The sequence below is a fragment of the Periophthalmus magnuspinnatus genome, chromosome 21 (assembly GCF_009829125.3).
Source record: "Periophthalmus magnuspinnatus isolate fPerMag1 chromosome 21, fPerMag1.2.pri, whole genome shotgun sequence".
In the NCBI taxonomy this organism is placed as follows: Eukaryota; Metazoa; Chordata; class Actinopteri; order Gobiiformes; family Gobiidae; genus Periophthalmus; species Periophthalmus magnuspinnatus.
Window position 1 is genome coordinate 10,852,770 of NC_047146.1, and position 25,565 is coordinate 10,878,334.

General features: G+C 42.6%; 3 protein-coding genes across 5 annotated transcripts in view; 1 reads left to right on the plus strand and 2 right to left on the minus strand.

Moving 5' to 3' along the window:
• LOC117388846 (ribosyldihydronicotinamide dehydrogenase [quinone]-like) overlaps window positions 1–25,565 on the minus strand; it is a 186,929-nt gene that overhangs the window by 102,932 nt on the left and 58,432 nt on the right. The window lies entirely within an intron of this gene.
• LOC117389821 (B-cell CLL/lymphoma 9 protein-like) lies at window positions 551–20,678 on the plus strand. 2 transcript variants are annotated; one of them, XM_033987543.2, is made up of 10 exons: window positions 551–720; window positions 2,429–2,598; window positions 10,447–10,913; window positions 13,560–13,873; window positions 13,955–14,062; window positions 14,201–14,375; window positions 14,923–15,019; window positions 15,105–17,280; window positions 17,850–18,122; window positions 18,377–20,678. In XM_033987543.2, exons 3-10 carry the CDS (start codon window positions 10,630–10,632, stop codon window positions 19,414–19,416), a joined length of 4,467 nt encoding a protein of 1,488 aa, XP_033843434.1. In that variant the 5' UTR covers window positions 551–720; window positions 2,429–2,598; window positions 10,447–10,629; the 3' UTR covers window positions 19,417–20,678. The 2 variants fall into 2 exon arrangements, with proteins under 2 accessions (XP_033843434.1, XP_033843433.1); XM_033987542.2 differs by lacking the exon at window positions 551–720 and adding an exon at window positions 839–1,101.
• On the minus strand, window positions 20,944–25,067 carry LOC117389233 (lysophosphatidic acid phosphatase type 6-like). The gene is made up of 11 exons (XM_033986878.2): window positions 24,993–25,067; window positions 24,164–24,381; window positions 23,962–24,090; window positions 23,338–23,468; window positions 23,168–23,247; window positions 22,488–22,575; window positions 22,192–22,321; window positions 21,871–21,971; window positions 21,706–21,798; window positions 21,473–21,638; window positions 20,944–21,388 (listed from the first exon to the last, which is right to left on the minus strand). The coding sequence occupies exons 2-11, from the start codon at window positions 24,377–24,379 to the stop codon at window positions 21,257–21,259; spliced, it is 1,266 nt and encodes a 421-aa protein (XP_033842769.1). The 5' UTR covers window positions 24,380–24,381; window positions 24,993–25,067; the 3' UTR covers window positions 20,944–21,256.

Sequence of the window (25,565 nt, forward strand, 5' to 3'; positions counted from 1 at the left end):
GAACCAAACAGCCTGGTTAATGATTTTAGTATAATTTACACTGCTTCACCCCCACGTGCGCCCTCTACTGGCACTCAATGCGTCCTGTTCTGTGGTAGGAATGCTTAGAAATATTAGTTGAATTAGTTTTAGATCTACTTTTTCCATACGTAGGATATGGGCTTATTTAAGGCTGTAGGTCTGATGTGAAACACAAATTCTAAGATTGAATAGTGAATAGGAATAATGAATAGTCTACACAGGGCCTTTAATTAGCCTATTCTGACAATAAACGGAGTTGCTCAACTTTGACACATATTTTTCCAAAGCTCCATACGATTGTACCATCTGTGATAGTGGTGAACACAGACACTCAGACAGTCTTACACAGTTCATAGACTGTGTACAGTCCCAGTAAAGAGCGCATCACCTGTACGAGCTTTACGAGCTTCATTGACGGACTTGTCCGGCAGCTCCATTCTCACAGCGCAGCGCACATTGCACACAAACCTGACCTAGAATTGCTACTTAGAATTCGGACTGAACCATTTTGGCGCAGCGGAGGGGGGAGACGACAGGAAATCTTGACTGGGATGTAATGGAGTAGGGCCACGGGAAAACGCAGGCGAAAGGGGGGAGACATATTTCTATCATAATGTTACCGTGATAATGTTGTGATTTGATATGAGCGCGGCGTATTTTCGTCGTTTGAGCAAAACGAGGATTAAGTTAACATTACGGGTAAGTGGTGTTTTATTTTCAAATTCAGCCAGAAAGTGAAGGAGCCATGGATCGCCTCCTGGCAACGGGCACACGCGGGTCCTCCTCCCGGGGACATCTCACTCCGGTATCCGTTCTTCTCTGCCTCTGTCCCCGAAGGCTGGCTAACAAACCCACGTCGTGTCTGGCCTGGCAGACAGCATGCACATTTTAGGCATGAATGTTGTTTTTCCAGTGCAACAAAAGCGGATTATTCACGATGTTTTCGGCATGGTATAAAACCCGCGGAGAAATATTGGTTTTTACCCCATTATACTGGAGGACCGCCCGTGCTTCGTGAAAATGAAAAAGGATACAATGCAGCACGCATGTTCTGCATTCTTCGGGAGTACCACACCGTTGGTATTGTATTTTCTTCATTTCAGATGTTTTTGATATGATTTATAAACGCGTAACGAGATTATAGGCCTCGTCTACTGATTGTTTCGGCCAGCCCTATCATCTACCGTGCGATTTAATTGTTACATTGTTAACCAAAGCGGACAAACTTCCCAATAAACGTCCAGCTAGAAGGGTCTAAATGACTTTATTGAAACAAAAGCCCTGTATATATGTGAATTATGTGTGGATTTGTTTGGGTTAGGCTCGAAGTCGTTGTTCTCGCTCCTAGCCGCCGTCCACTGCCTCCCTCTTCGGGGAAGACTTTGTTTGCGCTGGCCAAGGCTCCATGAATGCAAGTGCTCAAGTCCTCCCTTCCCCCCAGTTCTCTGGCGAAACAGGAACAACTTCTTTTAGGAAAAAGAAAAAAAAAGTTCCTGGAGTTTCAAGCGCCATGGAATTACTTTGTCCGCCAAGAGTTGTCCAGTGAGGCGCTGAGATTTGAGGGGGAAGGCTCGCCTCTGTAGTGCTCTGCTTACGTTTATTTGCAGTTTTAGCTTTGAACGTGTCTGAGTGTATTTTAGGACGACTTCTCGAGTAGGCCCGTGAGTAACTCGTGTGCCATTGTGCTGTCTTAGCTTGGCAGAATCACATACATAGCCTACACCAGAGAGGTGAAAATAATGTGCGATAAAACCAACTTGACCTTTTTGTTATAACTTGAAAGTGAATATCCTACTTTCCAGTGTCTCCAGAGGGTGTCCTCAATGGCCAATGTTTTGAACAAATGTCAAGTTAAGCCTCGTTCAATAGCAGTTTATATGCTCTTCTCAAAATCTGATACTGTGGTCTAATTTTGTACTAAGGTTTCTTGACAGTGGTCATTAGCTGACTATGATGGCTCCTTTTGACTCAGATCTCCTCAATTGCTAGGCAACACTGCTGTCTGGCATTGAACATGGATCTGTTGCATAGACATCACGCACATTTTCTTGCAGTACTTATCTCTTTATGTTTGGTTAGTAAATGCACAATTTCACTCCTTTTTCTGTGTATCCTCATCAGCACACATGTCTATTAAAACAATATTCTAGTTACTTAAAAATACTTTATTGAATCTATGGCATCTAAATATAATTTGTCTCACATTTGTTTTGACTCTTACTCTTTTACTGTTAATGTGCCAAATTTTACTAAACCTCTCAAGTTGTTTTCATTGATTTTTTTTCTAATACCAGTTCTTACCCGTTTACATCATAATAAAAGCCATCATGCTAGTGCTGGCTTACAGTTGTAGATCTCCTCTCATTACCTGAAGCTCGTGTACTGAATGAACCCCTGTGTGTTTCAGGTGTGAATGAGCAGTGGCTGTAGCGTGGCGTGAGTGGGCCCGGTTCCTGCACAGCCTCCGTGGCTGCCTGCCTGGGAGGAGTCTAGAGGAGAGCAGACATCAGTGCCCAGGGGAGCTGAGGCCTGCCTCTCCATATGAGGCCCTGCTGAAAGGGCAGGGGGGCTTCTGAGGTAACCCTACTCACCCCACTCTGCCTACCTCTGCTCACACGCTCAACTCTCTGTGCAGCATCACTTTTATTAGGCATTGTGGTTTTTAATTTATTTGCCAGCCAGCAATATTAGCAAAACTACGCAAGATTTCTGCATCCATAGGTATGCGCCACCAGGTCAAATATAATAGTTCTTATAAGTTACCAAGGTACCAAAATACCAATACATATATATTTTTTACACTTAATTCTTAACATTTTTTTTCTTTTATTGATGACATTGTCTGTTGATTTGACACTATCCTGTTCAAAATGTCCCATCTGTACCTGTATTATTTAAATTGCACTTACTTGTCGCTGTTGTAATCAATCCTTTGGTCGCTTCTCTTTGACATTTATTTTTGCACTTGCAGTGATGGGTGTCTCGCATTGTGATTAGAGAAACCTTGAATTGTAGATGAGTTTGACCACCAAACATCTCTAAATGTGCCGTGAGTCCAGACCCAGGCAGCTGGACTTTTGTATAATGTCCAGTCTCATTCACAGATCTGGTTTAGCTTCTATTGAAGGAACCAAGTGTTAACCAAAAACCACAGCACGGCGAAGGATGAGCGGAAGTGGATATTGATGCGAAACAGAAAGGATTTATTTTCTCCTTCAACGACTGGCCTCTCGTATTTCCATGCGTGTGTTTGCTCCATGGCTTTTCTAATTAAAACTAGTATTGCTTCTGTTATGAATGACATGGAACAGTTTGTTTGGTTTTGTTGTGAACAGCACCAGGCTCACGTATATCTTTAGGAGTGATATTTCATCATTCTCTTCACAAAGAGTTTGAAATGGCCAGTTTTATCAGTTTGATACTAATGTACCTGCTGTTCTAAGTAAGACATTCAGTCACAATTAATTAAGGAATTAAAGTTCAGCAGCATAATGACTTTCACCGACACAATAGTACAGTAATTATGTGGTATTCCCTGAGGAGCAGGGGAAAAGGTTGCATATTTAATGTGTGTGTTCATGTACTTATTTAGCGTTGATGTTCCATTTAGTGAATTACATGCAGTCTATTGAAAGATTTGAGATGGTTGTTAAATCATTTCTTTATTGAATGTTTTCTGGAGACTATTTGAGCACAAGATGGAGAGGACCACGTACCAGTTGATATGAAAGTTGTATGTCTTTTCTATTGTGCACATGGTTTGTTAAAATGAGCAGAGGTTGTTGCTGGTACAGGCTGTGGCTCACAAACGATGCACAATCTGTTTTTGAGTTTACCACCTGTGATTGGCAGATGTAGCACACATGCTGATCTTGGTGCATGTTTAAAAGGCTCTTCTTTAAGATGCGCTATGCAAATTTTCTGATGGGTATGTGTATGCTACCTGCTTGTCTCCATGGATATGTTATTGCATTGCATGGACCGTTCCACAGTATGACACTGAACATATCTATTATGCATTTATTAAATTACTTATGTTTTTATTGCTAAAAATACCTTGAAAAACATGCAATCTTACTGTGAGCGGTCTCGCCTCTTCACTGATCTGACCTGTGACCTGGCCAGATTGAGTCCTGCTTGTCTCCATGAAGGAATATTTGTGTGAATGGAGCATTAAAGGCAACAAAATAAGAAGCAGGTGGTGGACACTCCAACAAAGTTGCATAGTGCAACCTGTAGGCTGGTCTGACCTGCAGTCACCCCATTTTAAATGTTGAAGGCTTTAGGATAACATGAGGAGCCACGTTCTGGTTTATGCCACTGTTTATCTTCTGTCCAATGGGGTTCAATAACATACTGTTATTCACAATCGTTTAAAGAAACAGATCTCATGTAAAAGCCGTAAGAGTGAAAGTGAGGATGCTCTGAAATGATTACCCACTTCCGAGTGCATTTGGTCAGCTGCTCCGGGGTTGTACCACTGGGCTCTTGTCCGCACACTTGTATAACAGATTTTTCACTTACCTAATTTACCATAGAACATGGGATGCATTTTACAGACCCCGATTTGAATTTGAAGTCAGTTTTCTAATTTTACATTTGAGCGATAAACATCCATCAGCTGTATCAAATCTTTATTAAGGAATCCTTGACTCCAGTTGGTGTAAATGAGATAATAGTTGTAAAAAGAATGTGTTGGATTTTATGAGACAAAATGTATCTATATCTATATATCTATGTATATCTATCTATATATCTATATATATCTATATATCTATCTATATATCTATCTATCTATATATCATATATATATATATGTTGTTTAAGGCATACTTGGTTTGTACTAACTGTTCAGAGTAAAACTTAGCATACACACTAAATAATGCTGCCACCAGTAAGTATACTCTCTTACCTAAAAACTGTTGACATGTGACACAGGGTGACAAGAGGAATTAATTATTTCTAATTTATCTTACATATTTAAAATAAATAACAAAAGCATATTTAAGGTTAATACACATAGCGTTTTAGCATAAGATTTTTTTTTTATATTAAATCCTGGAAACTCCTCTGTTTTTACTGCCGTTAGATTTAATTTACACAAGCCCAAAACTGATTGTTACAATCTGCAACCTTTGATTTATAATTTGATTAAATGCACAGAGTGAAGTGTAACTATTACAATTATAAAGAACACAGATATCTGTTTTCCAGCTTTAAATCAGTCATAAAGAATAAGATTCTTGTTTTTCCTTGTTGTGTTTCCTTGTTTTCTTGCAGTTCTCTGGTAGTAAAGGTTTCAAAAATGGACAGCTCTCTATCTGCAATAGCGAGGCTAACTATAGAGGCTGTACATATTGGAATTATTTTTATTGTCTCAAATTTAAAAATGCACTTACTTTGAGACATGGTTCTTTGATTCCACTTCACAGTCAGTGCAGTGTGTGAATGTTGTATGAATGAGTGTGTGTGTATATTATGCTATGTGGCCTTATAGTTAATTGGGCAGGTCTTAGCCTTACTCATTGTGTTTAAAATTCCATGATAATGACACACCATTACTAGGGCAACCTCGGGTAACTTGGGGACATAATCTGGTTCCAATAAATCTTGACTCCCTTATGGTTTAGGTGGATGAAATAAGATTTGGCCATGGTCATTTCTGTAATAGTTGTTATCTTGAATGTGGACTGTATGAAAAGTCTTAGTAGGGCACAAGGAAGACCTCAGTGGCCTGTATGGATTGGAAGGGCCCAGCCGTTGGGATTTCCCACAATGCTTGTGGTTACAGGGAGACGTCCTCCCAGCATGAGCAAGGGAGGAATGTGGGCCGAGTGTGGGAGCGACTGTAGTGATGGAGGGAGGGAGTCACGGACCAAAGAGCACAGTCAAGAGAAGGGTCTGCAGTGCACAGGGCAGCACACTGTCTGTAAGCTCCAGGCTCACACCATGGACCCAAACGTTTTGTGTGTTTCCTCTCAGTGTCATCAACAGGACACTCCAAGGAGATAAAAAAGGTTATGTCTGTTGTGTCTTCTTTCATGGTATTGTTGAACCCACTGAGGCACTATATTAGTAAAGGCAGTGTTTTAACAGAGTGTTATTTGTGGTTTCTGTGTGCATGTTCAGAGAGGTAGAGAAAGGGTATGTGAGCCAGTGGAGAGGACAGATGGACAGAGGCAGGAGCAGGGTGAAGTGTGTGAGACTCTGATCAGAGCGGGCTGAAGTGCTGAGTGCCCGTCCTGCTGCTGGAGCTGGCACCACACATGGCAGAACGCCCGGGCGATGCCAGCAGATGTGTCACAAGTGAGTCAGCTCTTTATGTGTGTCTGAGAGAGACAGACACCCACGCTCCCCCTCCGCACACTAAATGTGGAGCATCACACTCTGTGCTTTGCTCCTGTTTTCATTGCCACTTCCATCATTGTGATGGACACACAGAGGCTTCTGTCACTGCCATCTGATCAGACAAATATGACATTACACACATGTCTCCTCCCTGAGGATGGCGGGGCATCATGGTCTGCCACTAGAGGGGCAGATAGACCACCAGCACTTCCAGTCCACATAGCACTTTAGTATGTACTGATACCCCTTAACAAATGCCAGCCTGTAAAACTGACATAAATATTAATTTATCATTATCTGCAATGGCAAACACTGAGACATGATGTGGTGAAATGACTCTTGATATGCTGACCTGATCCAGTCCAGTAAATACTTTTGAATCAGTCCTGATGACCAATGCCAGTACTTCTATTGGGCTGATATGACAATCTGTCAGTCTGGAGCCGTCATTACATTGTGTCATGCAGAACAGTACTGTTCTGTTTAATTCAGTTCTTTCCTCAAATATGGACACCAACAAACACTCTGATTGGCCAGTCTTTATAATCTATGAAAGTTGAATTTGACTAATAGCAGCAAGGTGTTAATTTTACTGGATAGCTTGATAATTAATGACCACTTATTGAAATAGAAAACTATCTCATACCTACACGATTATTTTACATTTTGTTAATTGCAAGCTACAATATTGATTGAAATTAATGTAATAGAAACCGGTCTGTTGACTTCCTATCCAAATCTACAGATCTGGTTTTCTGCTGCTGGCCCCACCTCTTTATAGTGGCAGTTAGCCATAGCAAGAAGTGAATTTTTATTTACATATTTCTTCATCTTAAATTCACCCTCTACACAGCATTAACCCTATATGTATAACTAAGAGTCAGTATTTTTAGGAAGCAAAAGTACAAGCACAGAGCCATGGGCAGTGATCTTTTTTTTTGAGCACTCAAACCCTCAAATGCAGGACAATACATGATAGTCAAACCTGCATGAATGACTTAAAGACTGTATGAAAGACTCAGAGTAAGACATGGTCTCTGCATTACCCCTGCATCATTTGAAAATGTTGCCCATTGATTCAGCAAAAGTCCATCATAATAATAGTCATACCAGTAAATTCTTCCAGTTGAAGTCCATGTCCAAACTGTTTTATTTTATTTTGAAACCTGTTGTTACCATGAAGCCTGCCTGTGGAGGACAAAGAGATAGTCGGGTCTACTTCAGGATCTGTATAGAATGCGGAAAAGTTTTTGCTTTCTTTGTAAATATTTGTACATCTTTTGTGGTCTTAGTACTAAAAGCCAGGTTTTACTAGTGTGCTCACTTGTTCTTGTCACGAACGATAAGCGTATTATGTCAAATGTTGCATTGGTGGCGTCACAGCTCTATGTTTAGTGCCACTTTGCATTCCTCACATTCTGAGCGCTGACTGTGAGAGCGGTGTCTGCAGCTTTGGGTGTGTCATTGGAGTGAGCTCATACAAGAGACTCCTCCACAGGTGAGAGGGAGGCTTGCGCTGCACATGACCATTTTCCCCTCACCCATGGATCATCACGCCACTGGACTAAATCCATGCCAATTTATGTCTTCAATGGTTAAAATGATCTTTTTATTCATGTCTGTGAAATTTTTATTCATGGAAAATGAGGACAAGAAACATTTAACTTAAATACTTTCCAAATTTCTTGCAGAAAGCCTTGGCCTTTAATTCGATCCATCAGATGTTTCTGAGCAGTACTCGTACCTCCCATGTTTTGCCATTGCTGTTGTGGTATGTGAGCTAATGCACTGCTGCTGCTTTAGACAGCTTTTTTGGATGATGAGAGAGACGGAGATATTGTCTCTAATACAGCCCTAAACAAATAATGGGCTGAAGGTATTCTTGAGATGGAAGTTGAGCAGACGCAGAGAGCGCTCCATTGTGACTGAACTGCAAAATGGGATTTGCATAAATAAGGCTGAAACATCAGCAGGGTCTTTACAGCCAACAGCAGGGCTGCGATGAGCCAATGAGAATGTGTGTGTCTGTGCACTTTGATACTGCGCTGCTGTAGCAGTCTTCACATTCAGGCTCTGACTCCACTGATTTGCAGCAGGCCAGGTTCTGAGTCCTCTTCATTCACACCTTAAGCCCATCCTCTCTGTAACAGCTCTCAACCGGACAGGATCTACTCTGATCATTGCCCAGCCTGCGTACCACCACTCTTATATAAGCATGAAATGCTCCCTTTAGTGCCTCCAGTATTAGAAACCCCAATTCTAATGTGATTGAACTATTTTGTGCTCACTTTTTATATAGAAACTCATATTTATATCAGAGGCAAACAGCTCATATTTAGAGCCTCATTATACTGTTTACCCATTAACTCATCAGCAGTAGAGCTGCTCTGGTGTTATGATCCACTGGAGATGGAGGGAGAGAGAGAAATCTGATTCTGATTTCCGTATGTTTGACTTTGCTTAAAACGTCTTGTCAAGTCAATACGTTTTCCGTTACACTCATTATTTTGTAGTCTATAGTGAGTGACAGGTCCTTGTTTGTGAGCTGTGAGCGCATATATTCCTTTTATTAATGTCTTTGTACTTTTGGTTATGGTTTAATTGATGCTTTAAATGGAACACCTTTGCTTTAGCGGTCCCAATTATATTGTGGACCGCACAAACTAATAACTTTATTATAGTGTTGTATCTGTTTTAGAATTAAATATCTTACAGTCAAGAAAAAAGGTTATAAAGCAAAAAGCAACAGACACATACCAGAAATGTGAAACTAGTTATATTACAATCAATTTGAAATTACATATTGTCTGTGTAGCATGTGAAAGCAGCTTGCCTGGGATCCAGAATATACACAATACTTCACAAAGATGTGAGTCTGGTCACCAGTGCATCCCCAGAAGTGAGAGAAATGTGATTTAGTTCAAAATTGTGGTTTACCAATGAGCTCCTTTGTTTTACGTGTGTTACTGAAGTAAACAAATGTAATTGCGCTGTCGTCTTTGAGCCTGGCTTGAGGTGTGAGAGAGGGAGAGTTGACCAGACCGATATCCCTCTGTATAAAAAATACAGAGGGATATCATTCTGAACCTGTCAGGCAAACAAGCAGCCAGACTAGTCTATTAACTTGTTACATGACATTTGTGCAGTAGTTAATTACAAGTTTATACAATTGTGCACACAATACATTTATTTTCACATTGATCAGAGAGGGTAACTTGTATCAGTCTTCTGTTTATAGTAAGGCATAGATTTAGAAACACAAGGCCCCTTTGTGTGCTCCACTCATTTGTAATGGTGAAACACAACTGCGGACATAAAGTAGGAGTTGTAAATCACATATTTGTAGACACCGGAGAAACGGCAGTAGGAGGACTCGCAGTATGTTTGTCTGTTTCTCTGACATACTACCCTCCCCCTTCTCCTCCACCAGGGGGGCGCTCCAGAGCCTGTTAGAATGTGAAGTTTTTGGAAGAGATCCTAAATATTTTCTGGATGAGAGTGTAATTTTAACTGACTGGGCTGCTCTTTTAAACAACATTCTCCTTCAGTTTTCATCATCCCAGTAAAGGAAAGTCACAGATTCACTGATCACTAACTAGACCTCTAGTGCTATTATTTAAGTACTTACCCACTGTGGAAGGCGTTGTCCTTCACAGCATTAAAGACACGGCTGTGTAATACAGCAGCTCTGTGAAAAATATTGTTTTTTCATCTAAATTAACCTTATCCTCTTGATTGATTTTACACATAGAACCTCCCTTTTTTAGTCAGTATCTAGTTTGAATGTACAACAAATGCATGCAGCTGTAAGTCTTAGTACAAAGGTGTGCTATGCTTGGATTACAGTGTTCTTCAGTTTTTTGATGATTTTCCTGCAAATACATTTATGTTTATTTTTCTCGAGTTCACTAACAGCTTTACTTTTAGCTTGTATAAGTTGACTATAGCTACCGTGCTGGCTCTGGGGTTAGTTTAAACAGCTGTCCTTTAGCTTGCACAAATTGTCTGACTGACTCAGGGTGGAGTTGTGTCCGATTGCGCCTCATTTTACTGACTGTTCTTCTCCTCTCTTCACAGTGTGCCCGAGGGCCATTGAAAGCCCCCTTGGGGGAGTTTCATAAACACCCAGAACAAGAGAAGACTCCTGCAGTATTGTAGTTTGAACGCACAGCTCATACTGACACATACACACAGCACACACTACATTCACCACACACGCGCACATACGCACACACACACACAGACAAGGAGAGAGGGAGAATGTTGGAGGTCCAAGAGGAGAGGCCAGCGGCGGCAGGATCAGCAGCGACACATTTCAACAAGAAGGAACGAGGAAAGAAAGACCGGGAAGACGCCAAAGACAGAAACCTCTCCAATCTGGGAAATCCTGTTCAGGGCGCTAGAAACGCACGGGCCAAAGCACCTCTCACAGCACACAGCGGCAGCCCTCACCAGCTCATTACTCCGCCCTGTTCTGTGGTCCTGGGAGCCCCATCAATGCACTCCAATCGGCTCAAGAACTCCCCGTCCACCAACACACAAAGGTGAGAGCAGGTCATACAGGCCAACTCACCCCTGTGTTTATTTATCACACACTGCTCCTGACAACAGACTGTAGGAAATCTAAAAGATCTCTATTGAAGCCTTATTCTTCAGGGCAGAGGAAAACTGTAACCACACTACAAGCCCCTTTTTTTCTGTAATGATTGAATATTGCGATAATTATTATACAGTTAAAATTCAATACTGAGCAACTTGTAACAATATTACAGAGGTAGAAAATGGGTTACACAAGAACATCATCTAGAAAAATAATTCAGGGCTGCTGCTTGCCATTTGGGTGCCTTAAGCAAACATGGTTCGTAGCGCAACCATGCCCCCAGCCCTCCTTAATTATGTAAAAATACATAGAGCTTTGAATTATTAGATAGTATTATCATTTTCATTGAGCTATATACTTTAGACATTTATAAAAACAACTTTGCACATGCTGCAGTGCTAATGTCATGGTTTGGTTTCTGTAACTTTTTCTTTCTCTAATTGAATATGAGACCATTTTGATCAACTAAAGACTCAACTGATTCTGGGGGGGGGGCTTAGAACACTTGTGACCCAACTCCTCCAAATGGTGCCCCTGATCTGTCTGTTTTTAAGCTGTGCCTTCTCTACCTACAGTGGTGATTGATAGAAGTGTGCAGAGTCCAGTCCTAAACTAGTTTCGAAATAATAAAGAAGTCAAAACATTGTAGATTTGCTGCATGTTCCATGTTTAATTACAATAGCTACAACTGCATGGTCAAGCTGGTGCTCCTCCAAGATCTTAATGCCCTGTGCACTGCATATGATACTTGTAATGGGAGCAGTGGCAGTGAAATAATTCATGAAATCTGTGTTAAAAAAAATTCTTTACTTGTTTAAGTATTTTGTCATTATTTTAATGGGGTTAGAAAGTGTGTTTTAATCTTCATGCATATGGGAAATTTATATGCCATGACTGCTCTGTGGACAGGTCTGCCACTGCTTTTATTTATTTATTTTTATTTACAGTTACAACCACATTTTGGGTGTCTTGCAGTAAACGCAGAGACATGGTAGTGTGTTCAAATCTTTCAGCATTTGGAATTAATTTAATAGCCCCAAAACAAAACTGTCTATCATCTATTTTAGTAGGAACTTCCTGGTGTGTGATCCCAAGTGGCTCTGGGTTCAGGGAGTCCGCTGAGCTGGGATGTTTTCCCTGCTGACTCACGGCTCTGGAGCCTATGGAAAAGACTCTCATTTGCCAGAGTTCTACCTTTGCCATGGTTTTCAGATGATTATGTGTCTGCCTGGTGAATGCACAGAATTACACTAAGATACATTTGTTTTAAAGAAGATTGTTTTGTATACTTGTGAAATTTGTGTTCTGATGTACAGGAGAGGGAAGGAGACGTAGAGAAAGGAGGTCAGGGTGTGGTGATAGTGCACCCTGCCAGTTGGACTGGTGAACTGTTCTGGTTGCAGCTATGCCTAGATGACTATGGCCTGAGTCTCCTGTATGGTAAAAACAGCACAGAATTTCAGTTGACATTATTAAATTTGATCAGCCATTTGTAACTTTGGATTTTCTATTACTATCTGTTAGCTGTAGCACAGAAAGGGTTTCGCATAGTGTCACACATTGCTATTTTATATTATATTAGAGTCTTGTCTTTATTGAAAATTTTGCTCTTATTAGAGACAAGTACTGGCTGGCACTATAAGAAGTAAGGCCTGACCTATGAGTTTCTGGAAGCCAGTATCGATAAGGCATTTGGCAGTGCTGATAATTGATCTATCAGGCATAAATGGCAACACATCACAGACAATATAGTGCTTTAATTTAACTTCCTAACTTTAAATTCTGTCTATCTTCTGCTTATCCGGGGCTGGGTCGCGTGGGCAGCCGTCTAAGCAGGAACTCCTAGACTTCCCTCACTCTGAACAGTTCCTCCAGCTCCTCTGGGAAGACCCCAAGGTTTTTCGAGGCCAGCTGAGAGACATGGTCCCCTCAGTGTGTCCTGGGTCTTTCCTGGGGTCTCCTTCTGGTGAGGCATGCTTGGAACACCGCCTCAGGGAGGCGCCCAGGAGGCATCCGATACAGATGCGCAAGCTACTTCAGCTGGCTCCACTCGACGTGGAGGAGCAGTGGTTTTACTCTGAGTTCCTCCTGTGTGACAGAGCTCCTCACTCTCTCTAAGGGAGAGCCTGCACAGTTCCGCCTGTCATGAACAAGATCCTGAGATACTTTAATTCCTTACTTGAGGCAGACATTCTCCAATTGTCTGGAAAGGACAAGCCACCTTGCCCTTAGCAAAGGGCCCTGGATTCCATACTCCGCGAACACCCCCAAAGGACACCACAAGGGACAAACAGTCCACAAAGCACATGTGAACTGGTTGGGCAAATCATGAAACTTTGCCTATTAGAATTCAATGACTGAATTGTGTAGAGTCCAAACATTTAAAGAAGGTATAACGTGTCCAGGTGTTATAACTGCAAAGTTTTGGCTGCTACTGACTGGCCAGTATTTTGGTGGAGCCCTAATATGAAACAATGTCAACAATATGCTAATTTAATCAATTTTTGCATTCAGTCTTGACTCTCTTCATATAATGTAGTTCTTTTGTCATCTAATTTGGTGTTTGTTTTTGTTTTTTCATGTCTTGCAGCCCTAAACCTAAGACGGAGGTCATGGTGCGATCTCCTCCTGTCATGTCCCCTTCCACTGCCGTCCAAATGGACTCTAAAATGCCCAACCAGGGCAAGCCTGGAAGCACTGGCAGCCAATCACAGCCCTCGCCTTGTGACCCCAAGACGCTGGGCTCTAAAGGGGCGCCAGGTGTGGCAGGAAGCATGGGACTAAAAAATGGCCAGAGCTTGACATCTGGCCCCAGCTCCAAGGTGAAAGTCAAAAGGGAGAGGAGCACCTCTGTGGAGTCCTTTGACCAGCCAGAGAGTGGCACACCCACCAGTGAGGAGAAAGGTGGGATATACAGTTTGAACTCATCATCTTTTACTACATTATGGTGTTATTTATTTATTGTGTGTCTGTGTGTGCCTTCAGAGAGCAGCAGGGTAAAGCGCATGTGTGTGGCAGAGAGGAGGCAGCCTTATAGTGGGGCAGACTGGTGCTCTGGGGGAGAGAGCGATGAAGATGACAAAGGATTCTTCAGTAAGTGTGATTAAAAAAAAGGCCAACATCTAATCATGTGCAATAAGCCTGCAGCTGATTTGCTTGGTTTATAATAACGCCTTATAAGGGCATTATTCCTAACAAACAAATCCTAAAGTTTTCCTTGTGTCCTCTTAGACTGTAACAGTGATGTGAAGCCCCAAGACACCCATTCTACCTCCAGTACAGGACTCAGTCGCTCCTCTACACCTTCCCACAATGCTCTGGGTCAAGGCTCAACAGCAGAGACTGCCGGTAGCCAAAAACCAGGCTCAAAGCTTGTATATGTCTTCACTACGGAGATGGCTAACAAGTAAGATGTTTTTCTTCCATGAAAACAAAAGTGCTTTTAAAGTTTGTTTGGCATACACAATACTCATGTACTCATGTTGAGTGTTTTTAAAATTATTTAAATTCACATAAATGTGGGATGGTTGTACAAACACCCAGAGTGGGTCCTTTTACTAAATTGCTGTTCAAATTTAAATGGAATAACTAACAATGTCAATTGCCTGAAGTACATCTGTGTGTCCCTGTCATTAGCAGTGGTTGTTGTCTTTGATGTTTGTTTGCAGCTGCTTATGTGAATGCTGTTAGGATGCTAACTCACTTCCACTCTGCCTCCGCTTTCCCAGTCATAGCCTAAACCCAGTGTTTCTAAACATGTGTGTCTCTCAGTAGGACTTGGCTTTTGGCTCAGATGAACACAGCTGGGAGTTAGATCAAACATGTTCTGTAGAAGGTGTTTGTGTGCAGCAGTTAACAGCTGGTTAACCTTGACAAATCCTCATGACCCTGAGTGTTTTAATTGTCAAAAATTCACTCTATTTTTGTAACTGTATACATTTCCATGTCCTCAGGGCGGCTGATGCAGTGCTGACTGGCCATACAGAAAACATCATTGCCTTCCACATGAAAAACATCTCCAATAGCAAGGACAAGGCTCATCTCCTTTTAGTAAGCACCACATCTTTTATCTTGTAATACTGTTTTACATCAAACTTATTCTGTCTTTTTTCTGTCTATTATCTTTTTTTTAAAGAACAATGCAGCAAACAACCTTCGAAACGACTCCAAGCCTCCCCAACAACCGTCTGCTCATGCCCAAGATCAAAGTCTCCAGGCTGGTTCTAAGCCGTCCTTACCTGGCATGGCAGAGGGAAGCGCAGCTCAGCCTTCAAACCAAGGGAGCCAAACAGGTGTTCTTCCACAAGAAGGGTCATCTTCTTCCGGCATAGAATCCAAAAATCTTCCCGGCAGCAGCCCGAATAACACTACAGCAGCAGTGGACCAGGCTCCAGGCTCCCAAACAGAGGCAGGTCTGAACCCTGCATCAACAGAAGGTCCTGGTGGAGGTTCTGGAGGGTCAGGGCTGACCCCACAACAGCAGCAGCAGCAGCAGCAACAACAGCTGGCCCAGGAGCTGCTTAACATGGAGGCCAACACAGAGGGGCTGTCCCAGGAGCAGCTGGAGCACCGGCAGCGCTCACTACAGACTTTAAGAGACATTCAGCGTATGCTTTTTCCTGACGATCGTGACGCTCCACCACCTGGGCCCCCACAGGGCCATGGTGGACCCCATGATGGAGGGCCTGATGGTGGCTCCCGCCGGTCCGAGCAGGGCCCCCTACAGGCCATGATAGCTCAATCACAGAGCTTAGGGCCACCTGGTCCTGGAGGCCCACGTCCACAAGGGCCACCCTTTGGTCCTCCTCATGGTCCGAGGGACATGCCACCATTCCCACAGGATGAAATGGGCCCACACATGGGTGGGCCAGGGGGCTGTGGAGACGGGGAGCAGATGACTCCAGAGCAGGTGGCTTGGTTGAAACTGCAGCAGGAGTTTTATGAAGAGAAGAGGAAAAAGCAGGAGATGCAGCATCGGCCCATGCCTGACATGATGATGCATCCACATGGTCCACGAGGCATGATGCGAGGCCCGCCGCCCCCGTACCAAATGGGTCCAGGAGAGATGTGGGGAGGACCTGGAGGACCCCCAGACCACTATCAGGAGCGTATGAGCATGGGCCCTGGTCCGAGGGGCATGCCCCCACATATGCAGAGAATGCCTGGATTCTCTGGGATGATAAATCCTGAAATGGAGGGTCCACCAAGACCTGGCATGGGGTGGCCTGATGACATGCCTTCACGAATGGGAGATGGGCGTGTGTTTCCAGGTGGACCTGGGGGTATGTTTGCTGGTCCAGGTGGTCGAGGAGAGCGTTTCCCAAATCCTCAGTCTGTCCAAGAAGCAATGTTCCACCAAGGAATGGGAGGAGAAAAAGGGCTTCCACCAGGCATGATGATGGACATGCAGAGAATGATGGGCCACCAAAGGGGGGGAATAGAGCCAGGAAATGGAATGGGTATGTTTCCCCGGATGCCCGGAGACGGTCCTATGAGCCCCTCATCGAGGCTTCAGGGAATGGGAGGCAGAGATATGGGGCCTGACTTTGGCATGGGGCCTGGACCTGGCCCAGGCCCACATATGCACCCTTCAAAGCTGAGAGAGCCTCCAATGAACATGAGTCCAGATGAAATTATGAGGCTGAGAGCAGGAGGAGGGCCGCCCATGGACAACATGGGTCCACAGGGCAGGCCTATGCAGGGGCCACCCTTCCCAGAGCAGGGGCAGCCAGGAGACTTTCCTATGGGACCTGGGCGGCCCTTTCCCAGTGGGCCAGGAGGAATGAGGGGTCCACATGGAGACCAGAGCTTTGGTCCAGAGCATAGAGCTACACCCACAGGGGGTAACGGCCGCATAAACCACCTTCCCTCTGGTCCTGGGCCTGCACAAGGACAAAGGGGCCGTAAACCCACTGACCTCAACGTCCAAGCTGGAGGGGGCAACTCCCCCAGCGTCAATCCTCTCAAGTCCCCTCCGCTGAGACAGGTCCAGTCACCTATGATGGGCTCCCCCTCTGGAAACCTGAAATCCCCCCAGACGCCATCCCAGCTGGCAGGCATGTTGACTGGTCCGACAGGCCCCCCTGCCCCTCCAGCACCACCAACATCAGCACCCATGAAGTCCCCCCACTCCATGATGGGCTCAGCTGGTGCCTCTCCTGTTCATATGAGGTCTCCTTCTCTTCCAAACCCATCTCCAGGATGGGCCTCTTCACCAAAGCCGCCCATGCAGAGTCCTGGGGTGCCACCTCAGGGTGGCAAGCCTCCGCTCAGTATTACCTCGCCAAACATGATGGGCAACATGGAGCAAGGTATTGTTCATTCTGAAATATTAACATCATGTATATTAAACTGTATGAAGGGTACACTCATCATACTTAAATGCCTTGAAAATAAGCGTACAATGTTACATTTCAAAATGTGCAGAAGTGGTGTAAACAGCACAAATGGTTATTGCTATCACAGTAGTAACATAAAGTGTCAAAGACAATCATTGGAGATTGGTGGCTAATGGTACAGTAGCTCCCTCTTGTGGCCAGTGAGCAGTCGAAACACAAATCCATTGAAAATTGAAAAGCTGCGGACTTGGGACTGCATTCAGATGGCTGGTAAGCTTTTACTCACTGGCTCTCAGGTGGCTGTCCTTAGTACCCTCCTGCCTTTATTTAGTTGAATTAATCAAACACACTGCTACAAAGTAAATTTCATAAATGACACAAATCTTTTCTGTTATTTTAGACATAACAAAACAAAGCTTAGGAGATTGATATTTATAAATCACCATAACCTGACATCAATTGCTATAAAAGTTTAGATAAAAAACTATATATAAAAATCCTAATAATTGATCAGAGGAGTGTATTTGTTTTGTCCTTCACAGGTGGTAACGGTCCTCCCTCAGCCCCTCCTTCATCAGGAGCTCCATCTGGACCCATGTCTCTCCCCGGCAGTGTCCCGTCTGGCAGCCCGTACACAATACCCCCGGAGCCCACGCTATCTCAAAACCCCCTCTCAATCATGATGTCACGCATGTCCAAGTTTGCCATGCCCAGCTCCACCCCGCTATACCATGATGCCATTAAAACTGTGGCCAGTTCTGACGATGACTCGCCGCCTGCCCGATCTCCCAACCTGCCTTCTGGGAACAATAATGGTAATGTTTACTCACCAAAAGCAGTACTTGCAAATGATCAATTTTAACTTTATATCAGTGATTAATTTGACATCAGTTTTATAAGTTATAAAAAATTTTATTAAGTTTTATTAATTGTTTAAATTGTATTTTCTGTGTGCGAGTCAAGTGACTATACTTTAAAAACAATTTTTGTTATATCCACAGTATATTTGATTTGTATCTTAATTGCTACAAATGTCAAGACGTTGATCTTTTGTTCTGTATATTCTCAGGTATGTCACTGAATCACCAAGGCAACCCGCGGATGATGGGACCTGGTAACTCGGGACCCATGCCAGCTCTCAGTCCTCTGGGAATGAATCCTATGGGGTCCCAACCTCTGTCCCATGGAATCCCTCCACAGATGCCCTCACCTAATGCCCCTAACATGGGGCCAGGCATGATGCCCCATGGCATGATGATGCCACAGAACCCCCAGGATCCTGGCATGGCAAATCCTCAAATGATGCCCCAAGGACGCATGGGCTACCCCCACCGGAACCAGGGATATCCTCTGACACAGTCTCCTTCCCAGCAGGGACCTTTCTCCCCGCACAACGGCCCTGGTCCACAAGGTTTCCCGGGCCATCCCATGGGTTTCCAGGGTGATGGAGGACCTATGGGTGGACGCATGGGGAACATGCCTCATGGGGGAGGGGGTGATGGAGGCATGTGCAAACCAAACACACCTGGAGGACCTGAGTTTAACAACATGCCAGGTGGATTTAGTGACGCAGACCTTCATGAAGTCATGCGCCCTGGAGCATCTGGTATTCCTGAATTTGACCTGTCCAGGATAATCCCCTCTGAAAAACCCAGCCAGACTTTGTCTTATTTTCCGAGGGGAGGGGGAGACAATCCGGGGGGAAAACCGCCACACCCGTCAGGCTTCCCTATGCAGGGAATGATGGGCGATGGTCCTCTGAGGATGGGGATGTCCATGCAAGGAATGGGTGGGATGCCAGGGGGGCCGGGTGGAGGAATGGGCCCCCAAGACATGCCGATGGGGAACCCCGGACACAATTCTATGCGGCCACCGGGATTCATGGGCCAAGGAATGATGGGGCCGCAGCACCGGATGATGTCCCCTGGGGGCCCAGGCGGGATGATGCAGGGTAGACAAATGGCCCACCCTGGTCCTGGCGGCTCACCCAACATGATGATGTCGCTGCAGGGCATGGGTGGCCCCCCTCAGCAGACAATGATGATGGGAGGTCAAATGAGGCCTCGCGACATGGACATGGGCTTTAGTCCTGGCCCTGGAATGTTCTAATCCAACATGAACTTTGTATCTAGAATGTTCTTGGACTAATCAATGATGGAGTGAAGACTCAATGGTGTTAGGAAAAATCTGACAGACTCACACATGATATGAGAGGATTTATCCAGAAATGAATAGAATGGCGTTTATGTCCGATGTGGGAACTATTGCAGTGTAACTTTGTACTGGCCCAGACAGGAGTACCTTGCCACAACATTTGAAATTGGCTCATGAACTTAAGAATGTAAGGGACTGTTGTGCATCAATTTTGCAAATCTGTTCTTGTGTTTTTTGATTATCTGACTGTAAAGTTGACTCCAACTTCAAGAGGAATCAACACTTAAAGTCAGTGTGGAGATGCTACAGTATATGTCTACTTTTGCATATTAAAAAACAGATTTGTCCAGAAAGTGGTATGGAACAAGAGAAAGGAATAAGAATTTGTGCTTTGTGAAGAAATTAGTGGAACTCCATCTTGTCTCTGGCTCCATTGTTTTGACTGTTTCTGTACAGTGTATCCGTGTGTGGATGGAAGGGTGAATGTTTCACAGACTGTGTGTTTGTGCGTATGTGTATGTATAGGCATCTATCAGTGACCTCTCAGATCTTCCTACCCAACTTTCATTGGGGAGGAATGCCCCCTAAAATACTGTACTGTTTACCATTGGTGGGCTATTCAAATTTTAGTCTATTTTAATTTTCTTTGTAACTCCAGTGTATAACAAACCAAACTATGACCTCATTAAGATAATAGTATTATTAAAAAAAAGCACAAACATGGACCGTTTGCAGAAAGCGTCTTCTTTTCTATTTTTATCAGTGAAAGCAACACAAAGTGGGAGGATCCTGGCAGCGTTGCAGCACAATGATCTTCAAGTCCTATTTGAAAATGTGACCGCCTTTTCATGAATGCTTCAAAACTTACAGGGCTTGTGTTGCCAGTGTGAAGAGTACTACTACCCAGATGTGCTGTGTCTTTCTTGTTCCTGTTGTTTTTGGCTCTTGTTGACTCTGGGTAAAAATCATTCCCACAGCAATAATCCCCCAATGGTCAGCAGATAGAGACAGAAGACAACCGGTGTTCAAACAGAGGTAAATTTGATTGGCATCATTTAGTGTGGGTGTCAGAAGAGGGCACACAAATATAAACGCATACTGCTTACCATCCAGTTGGCTTCCTTTTTCTCTATTGTATAAGCTTGTCATGTGTTCTCCATTGGCTTTGGTGCAGAATAGCCTTCCAGGGCTGTGGTGATGGACTACAAATAAAAGATATTGTTTTGGTATATACATGTTGTCTGTTGAGTGTGCTATTGGTGTGATGTGATTGTGTGGACAAATTGTTCTGTGTAAGTCTGCATATCTGAACTCGTCAGCATGTGTCCACAACCTCAAGAACCAGATGGGCCAAAGACCATAGGATAGTTCACTGGAGTGTGTAATTCAACATAAAGCAGTACACTCTTTATTTAAATATTTTAAAAACATGTTTTAAACTTTTAATATATCTTACAACTATTAAAACTAAATCAAGCACCTCAAGCTAACATGGTCAAAAATAGACCAAATGTTTAATGGTTAATTGACTCACATATCCAGAGGTCTAGTTCAAAGTGCCAAATGGGGCATGGCAAGTGAAAATTAAAAACCCAAGTGCTGAAATGTACATTTGAAAGTACAGGCATTTACAGATAATGGTGGAGACAATACCACTGATTTTACAAAATGTATATTTTAGATATAGAGTAAAATGTTTTCATAATTGCTATAATTGCTGTCCAAGGGGTCTTAAAGCAAAACATTTGTGCATGTCCAGACTACAAGTTATAAAAAAAAAATAGAGTGATTTGAACTATTTAGGTAAAGGTTCTGTGCTATTGCAAAGTGACTGGTAATGTTCAGAGCTCAGGGAGTGGACTGAAAGAATCTTTTTGAATTCCTGGAGGGGGCAGTAGACTCCATTGCATCCAGGAAGTAACTGGTCCTAAAGAGAGATCAAACACAGTTGAGGACCAAATTGGAAATTAAGTAAATAAAGTAACTATTTAAAGCAAATACAAATACTTACTTGGCCTATGTATGAGACTTTGACATAGGCTTCTTTGGTTTGTCTGTGCTTATACAGCTCCAGGGTGATGTCCGCAGCGTATGGTGGCCATCGCATGTCAAAAATTCCCATGGACATGAGACATGGGATTAGTGTGGTGTCATGTACAGAGTACAGAAACAACTTTCTGCATTATAGAAAAAGATTGCAATTACAACAATGATACTGTGTCCCTCATTTTTAACATTTCTTACCTGTTCGGCTCTGGTAAGGCTCCCTGCAGTTTGTCTTCAAAGTTGAGTAACAGAATATGCAACAGTGGACCTACACACAGCTGCAAGCTCTCCCTGTCATCAACATAAGGTCATTATATACAGAAAATGTACCTTTATCAATATCACTAACTCCTTATTTTTAACCTTTTGCTGGGGTTATAGATGTAACACATCATATCAATAGCTCTCTGCTCCACTTTATTTCTCCAAGTGTCCAATGCCGGGGGGCAGGGGAGGCCATGGGTCTGTTAAAAAGAAACCAAAAAAAAGTTTATAATTACTTTGTTCAGTTAGTGAAATCAATAAAAAACAACTGTAGTAATAAGCAATAATTTGTCAAATTCAATTGAAACTCAAAATTATACTTGCTTTTTGTTTCTAGGCCGTCATTTCCAACCTGTCTACTTAAAAATAACCTGTGTATTTTTGGGGATAGTAATATGAATCATGATGTGGCACTGTCACCTCTCTGGCAACCATGTCGTCTCTAATGAGGATGAAGTCAACTTGCTGAGCAGCGATGCCCAGCGCCTCCTGTATTCTCCGCAGGTCGGCTGCGATGTCTGGCAGCGTGGACGACTCTGCCCAGCGGTGGCTGCACACAACACACACAGTCAGACGCACAACATAGATACTGGGTGACAAACTGTCACAGAAATCTCAACTCTGCGTCACAATTGCACAACACATTATTCAAGATTTCAGTTTTGGATGGTGAGCATGGGAGGACTTGACTGGTTTCAAATTAAACTCATACATACCCGCCAAGAATTTTGAGCAGCTTGCAGCCATGGAAGTTTGGGTACAGTATTTCAGCTTCAGCCTCTGTGGTTAATATTGGCAAAATCTCTACAGAATAAACAAAGCATTATAAAATGTTTACAGTCTGATGAGGATCAATCTCACTATACACTGTTCAACCAATATGTCCAACCACTTTATTGACCAAAATGATTATTTAAAAAATCAATTTAAAAACTGTATTGTAATTGACTAACTGGTTAATCTCGTCATCTCTATTCTAAACCAATTTTTGCAGATATACCTGCTTGTCAACACTTGATCACATCAGATCTCTGAAGCTAAACACCTGGTACTTGCATGTATGACTGCTGGGAATATCAGGTGCAGCAGGGGGGCAGCAGTCATTTTGTCCTTACCTAGCATGAATTTGGTGCGTGCGTGAGTGTTGGTGGTAATAGGAGGGGCCAATAGCAGCCTCACTTCTGTCTATCCACTCCTCTGGTTACATTATTAGCTTACCAAAACAGAGCAATGTAGAGCACTCTCTAATCAAATTATTAATATTCTTATTCTTTTGAGCAGTATAAGACCCATGCTGATTATAGGATGGCAATATTTAAAGCATTTAAATTTATATGCAAGTCAAAATCAAATGTGTTTATACTTGCACTGTCCATATATATGTTTATGCTTATACCTTTTTGTTTTTGCTGAAAGAGTCCTGCTACCAGACACTTGGCAGATTCAATAGTTCTCCAAATATTAGTAGAACGAACACTAAAATGAAAAATGAGCAAAAATATTTATATTTAGCTATTCTGTGTATTGATACCATAATATGCGTGATGTTGCCTTGAGAACACCTACTAGACTTCAGATGGACTAAATGCAGGAGAGAGAAAGGGACTGTCTTCAATGTATCGCTGCCTCAACCTTTTGCCCAGTTCATACAGCTGTTGCATGCCCAGTGTGGTCAGCTGACCAGCGAATGAGCCACCCTAACAAATAAACACATTACCATTATATTATTAGACAAGCACACATACACACCCACAAATGTGGACCTGAGCTAAAAAATGTGGTCCACACAGCAACAGTTGAATTTAGGAGTAATTCTAGTAAGCAAAATCTCCTATGTAAGCAACAACAGCATATAATGCAAGTAAATGTAGGAATCTTAATGTAATAAACAGAGTTGCAACACAATGGTGCACTCACTGCAGCCTTGTTAATGCAAATTCATGACCACTAGATGGTGTTATAACTTATGAGCCTGAAGAAATATAATTTCAGCTTCTTAGCCATTACATACAGATGTTGGTGCAAATGAAAGATTTGTGTACGTGTAAAATAGAGAAATAATTCCATCATTGCAATACAACACAGAAAAGTTCAAAGTCTGATTCAATACAAATAATTTGAATATTTCATTAAAAAAAACTTTTAAAAAAGCTTTTCTCTAGTCCTGTTAAACAAAACACACCTACTCACGGTCAAGAGATTTTTCCGATAGTTTTCTTCCATAGGAGCAGAAGGTCTGGGGCCACCATTGAGATCTGTTACAACAAAGTTTATGTGGGTGTGTGGGGGAGGCTCCAGAAGAGTCGGTACCCACTGAGCCTTCAAAAACATTTAAGTATGGTGGTTAAACTACTAATATTGGACATATTTAACATAACATAAACACATTTACCTCCAGAACATTAGGAATAGACTTCAGTGGGGTCCGTGCACCATGACGGAACAAGACTTGGACTAGTTGAAGTTCATAAGGAGAGGTGGGTTCACTATCCAGGGGGCTGCATGTTCTACTTGAATTAGACTCATTTGTTTTCTGTGACCACAGAATTGAGCCAAATGCAGCAGAAAGCGAACCAACAATGCCAGCATTCAACCAAAGTTTTTTCATGGCTGTAATTAAGAGTTAATCACAGATTCAAAAACGGGTTACTCATCACAATTGTACCATCATGTTTCATGTTATAAAATTTGGTTGTTATGTCTCCCAATATTCCAGTAGTTCATTTCAAAACGTGTATTCCCAAAATGTGACCTTTTCATAATCTCTAGTAATAAAGCTTATCAAATGACAACAAAGGCCTTTTGTAGACAAGAACATGATTGCCACACACTATTTTTATAACTCACAGAGCTGAAGCAATATTGAATGCCACATAATCCTATCGAGTCACCGGGTTACACCATATTTATGATTTATGAGCGAAAAAAAAATACCAGCGCAACTCTTTTCACACTGGCAATAAAACATCAAAGCTTAAACACTTCATGTAATACACACTGGTTAATAATACACTTTAAATGCGTCAAATTACCGTAAAGTACTACAATACAGTGTGGTCTTTGGGTAAATTCATTCAGAACAGTATGGATCCAGTAGCATGGACACACAGCTAACCTTTAAATAACCAGTCAACCAAGCCGGAATTATACTATTTCCAACAATTTTGTTTTGGATATATGATCCGTAACTAGACGTGACATAAGACAAAATATCAACTTACTTTTTATTTGGAAGAGAAATGAGCTGCGTTCAATGTTGACTTGTTACCCAACTTCTGCTCCATACTCCTGCCACCGGTTTGTATCGCAGAGCATCATGGGATCTGTAGTACCCTTTAGTCTTATTTTAAAAGAAGACGGAGAATGAAAACTACATTTCCCAGAACCAACATAACATATCTCTTCCTCTACAATTTTTGCTGCAGCTGCTGTCTCGAGCTGCACACTGCCGCCCCCTACCACGATTATACGTATAGGCATTTTCAAAATACTTAGGTTTGTCTGAACTAAAGTATACTTTCTGCACGGAACAGAATATTTTATCCCGGCACATATTTGGTATGTAATGCTTTATCATATCATGCTTTCTTCATGACGATTGTTTGAGTTTACTGTTTTATTATATTTCAATGTAATGCTGTCAAGTTAAGCAATTTCAACCAGTTAATTTAGCCATATCACAGCACGTGTCACGTCTCAATCTTTGAAGCTAACCTTGCTAATTTTCGGTTAAACTTCAGAAACACGCCAAGGGAACCGGTTTAAATGTAATTCTTTATTTACTGCTGTGTAAT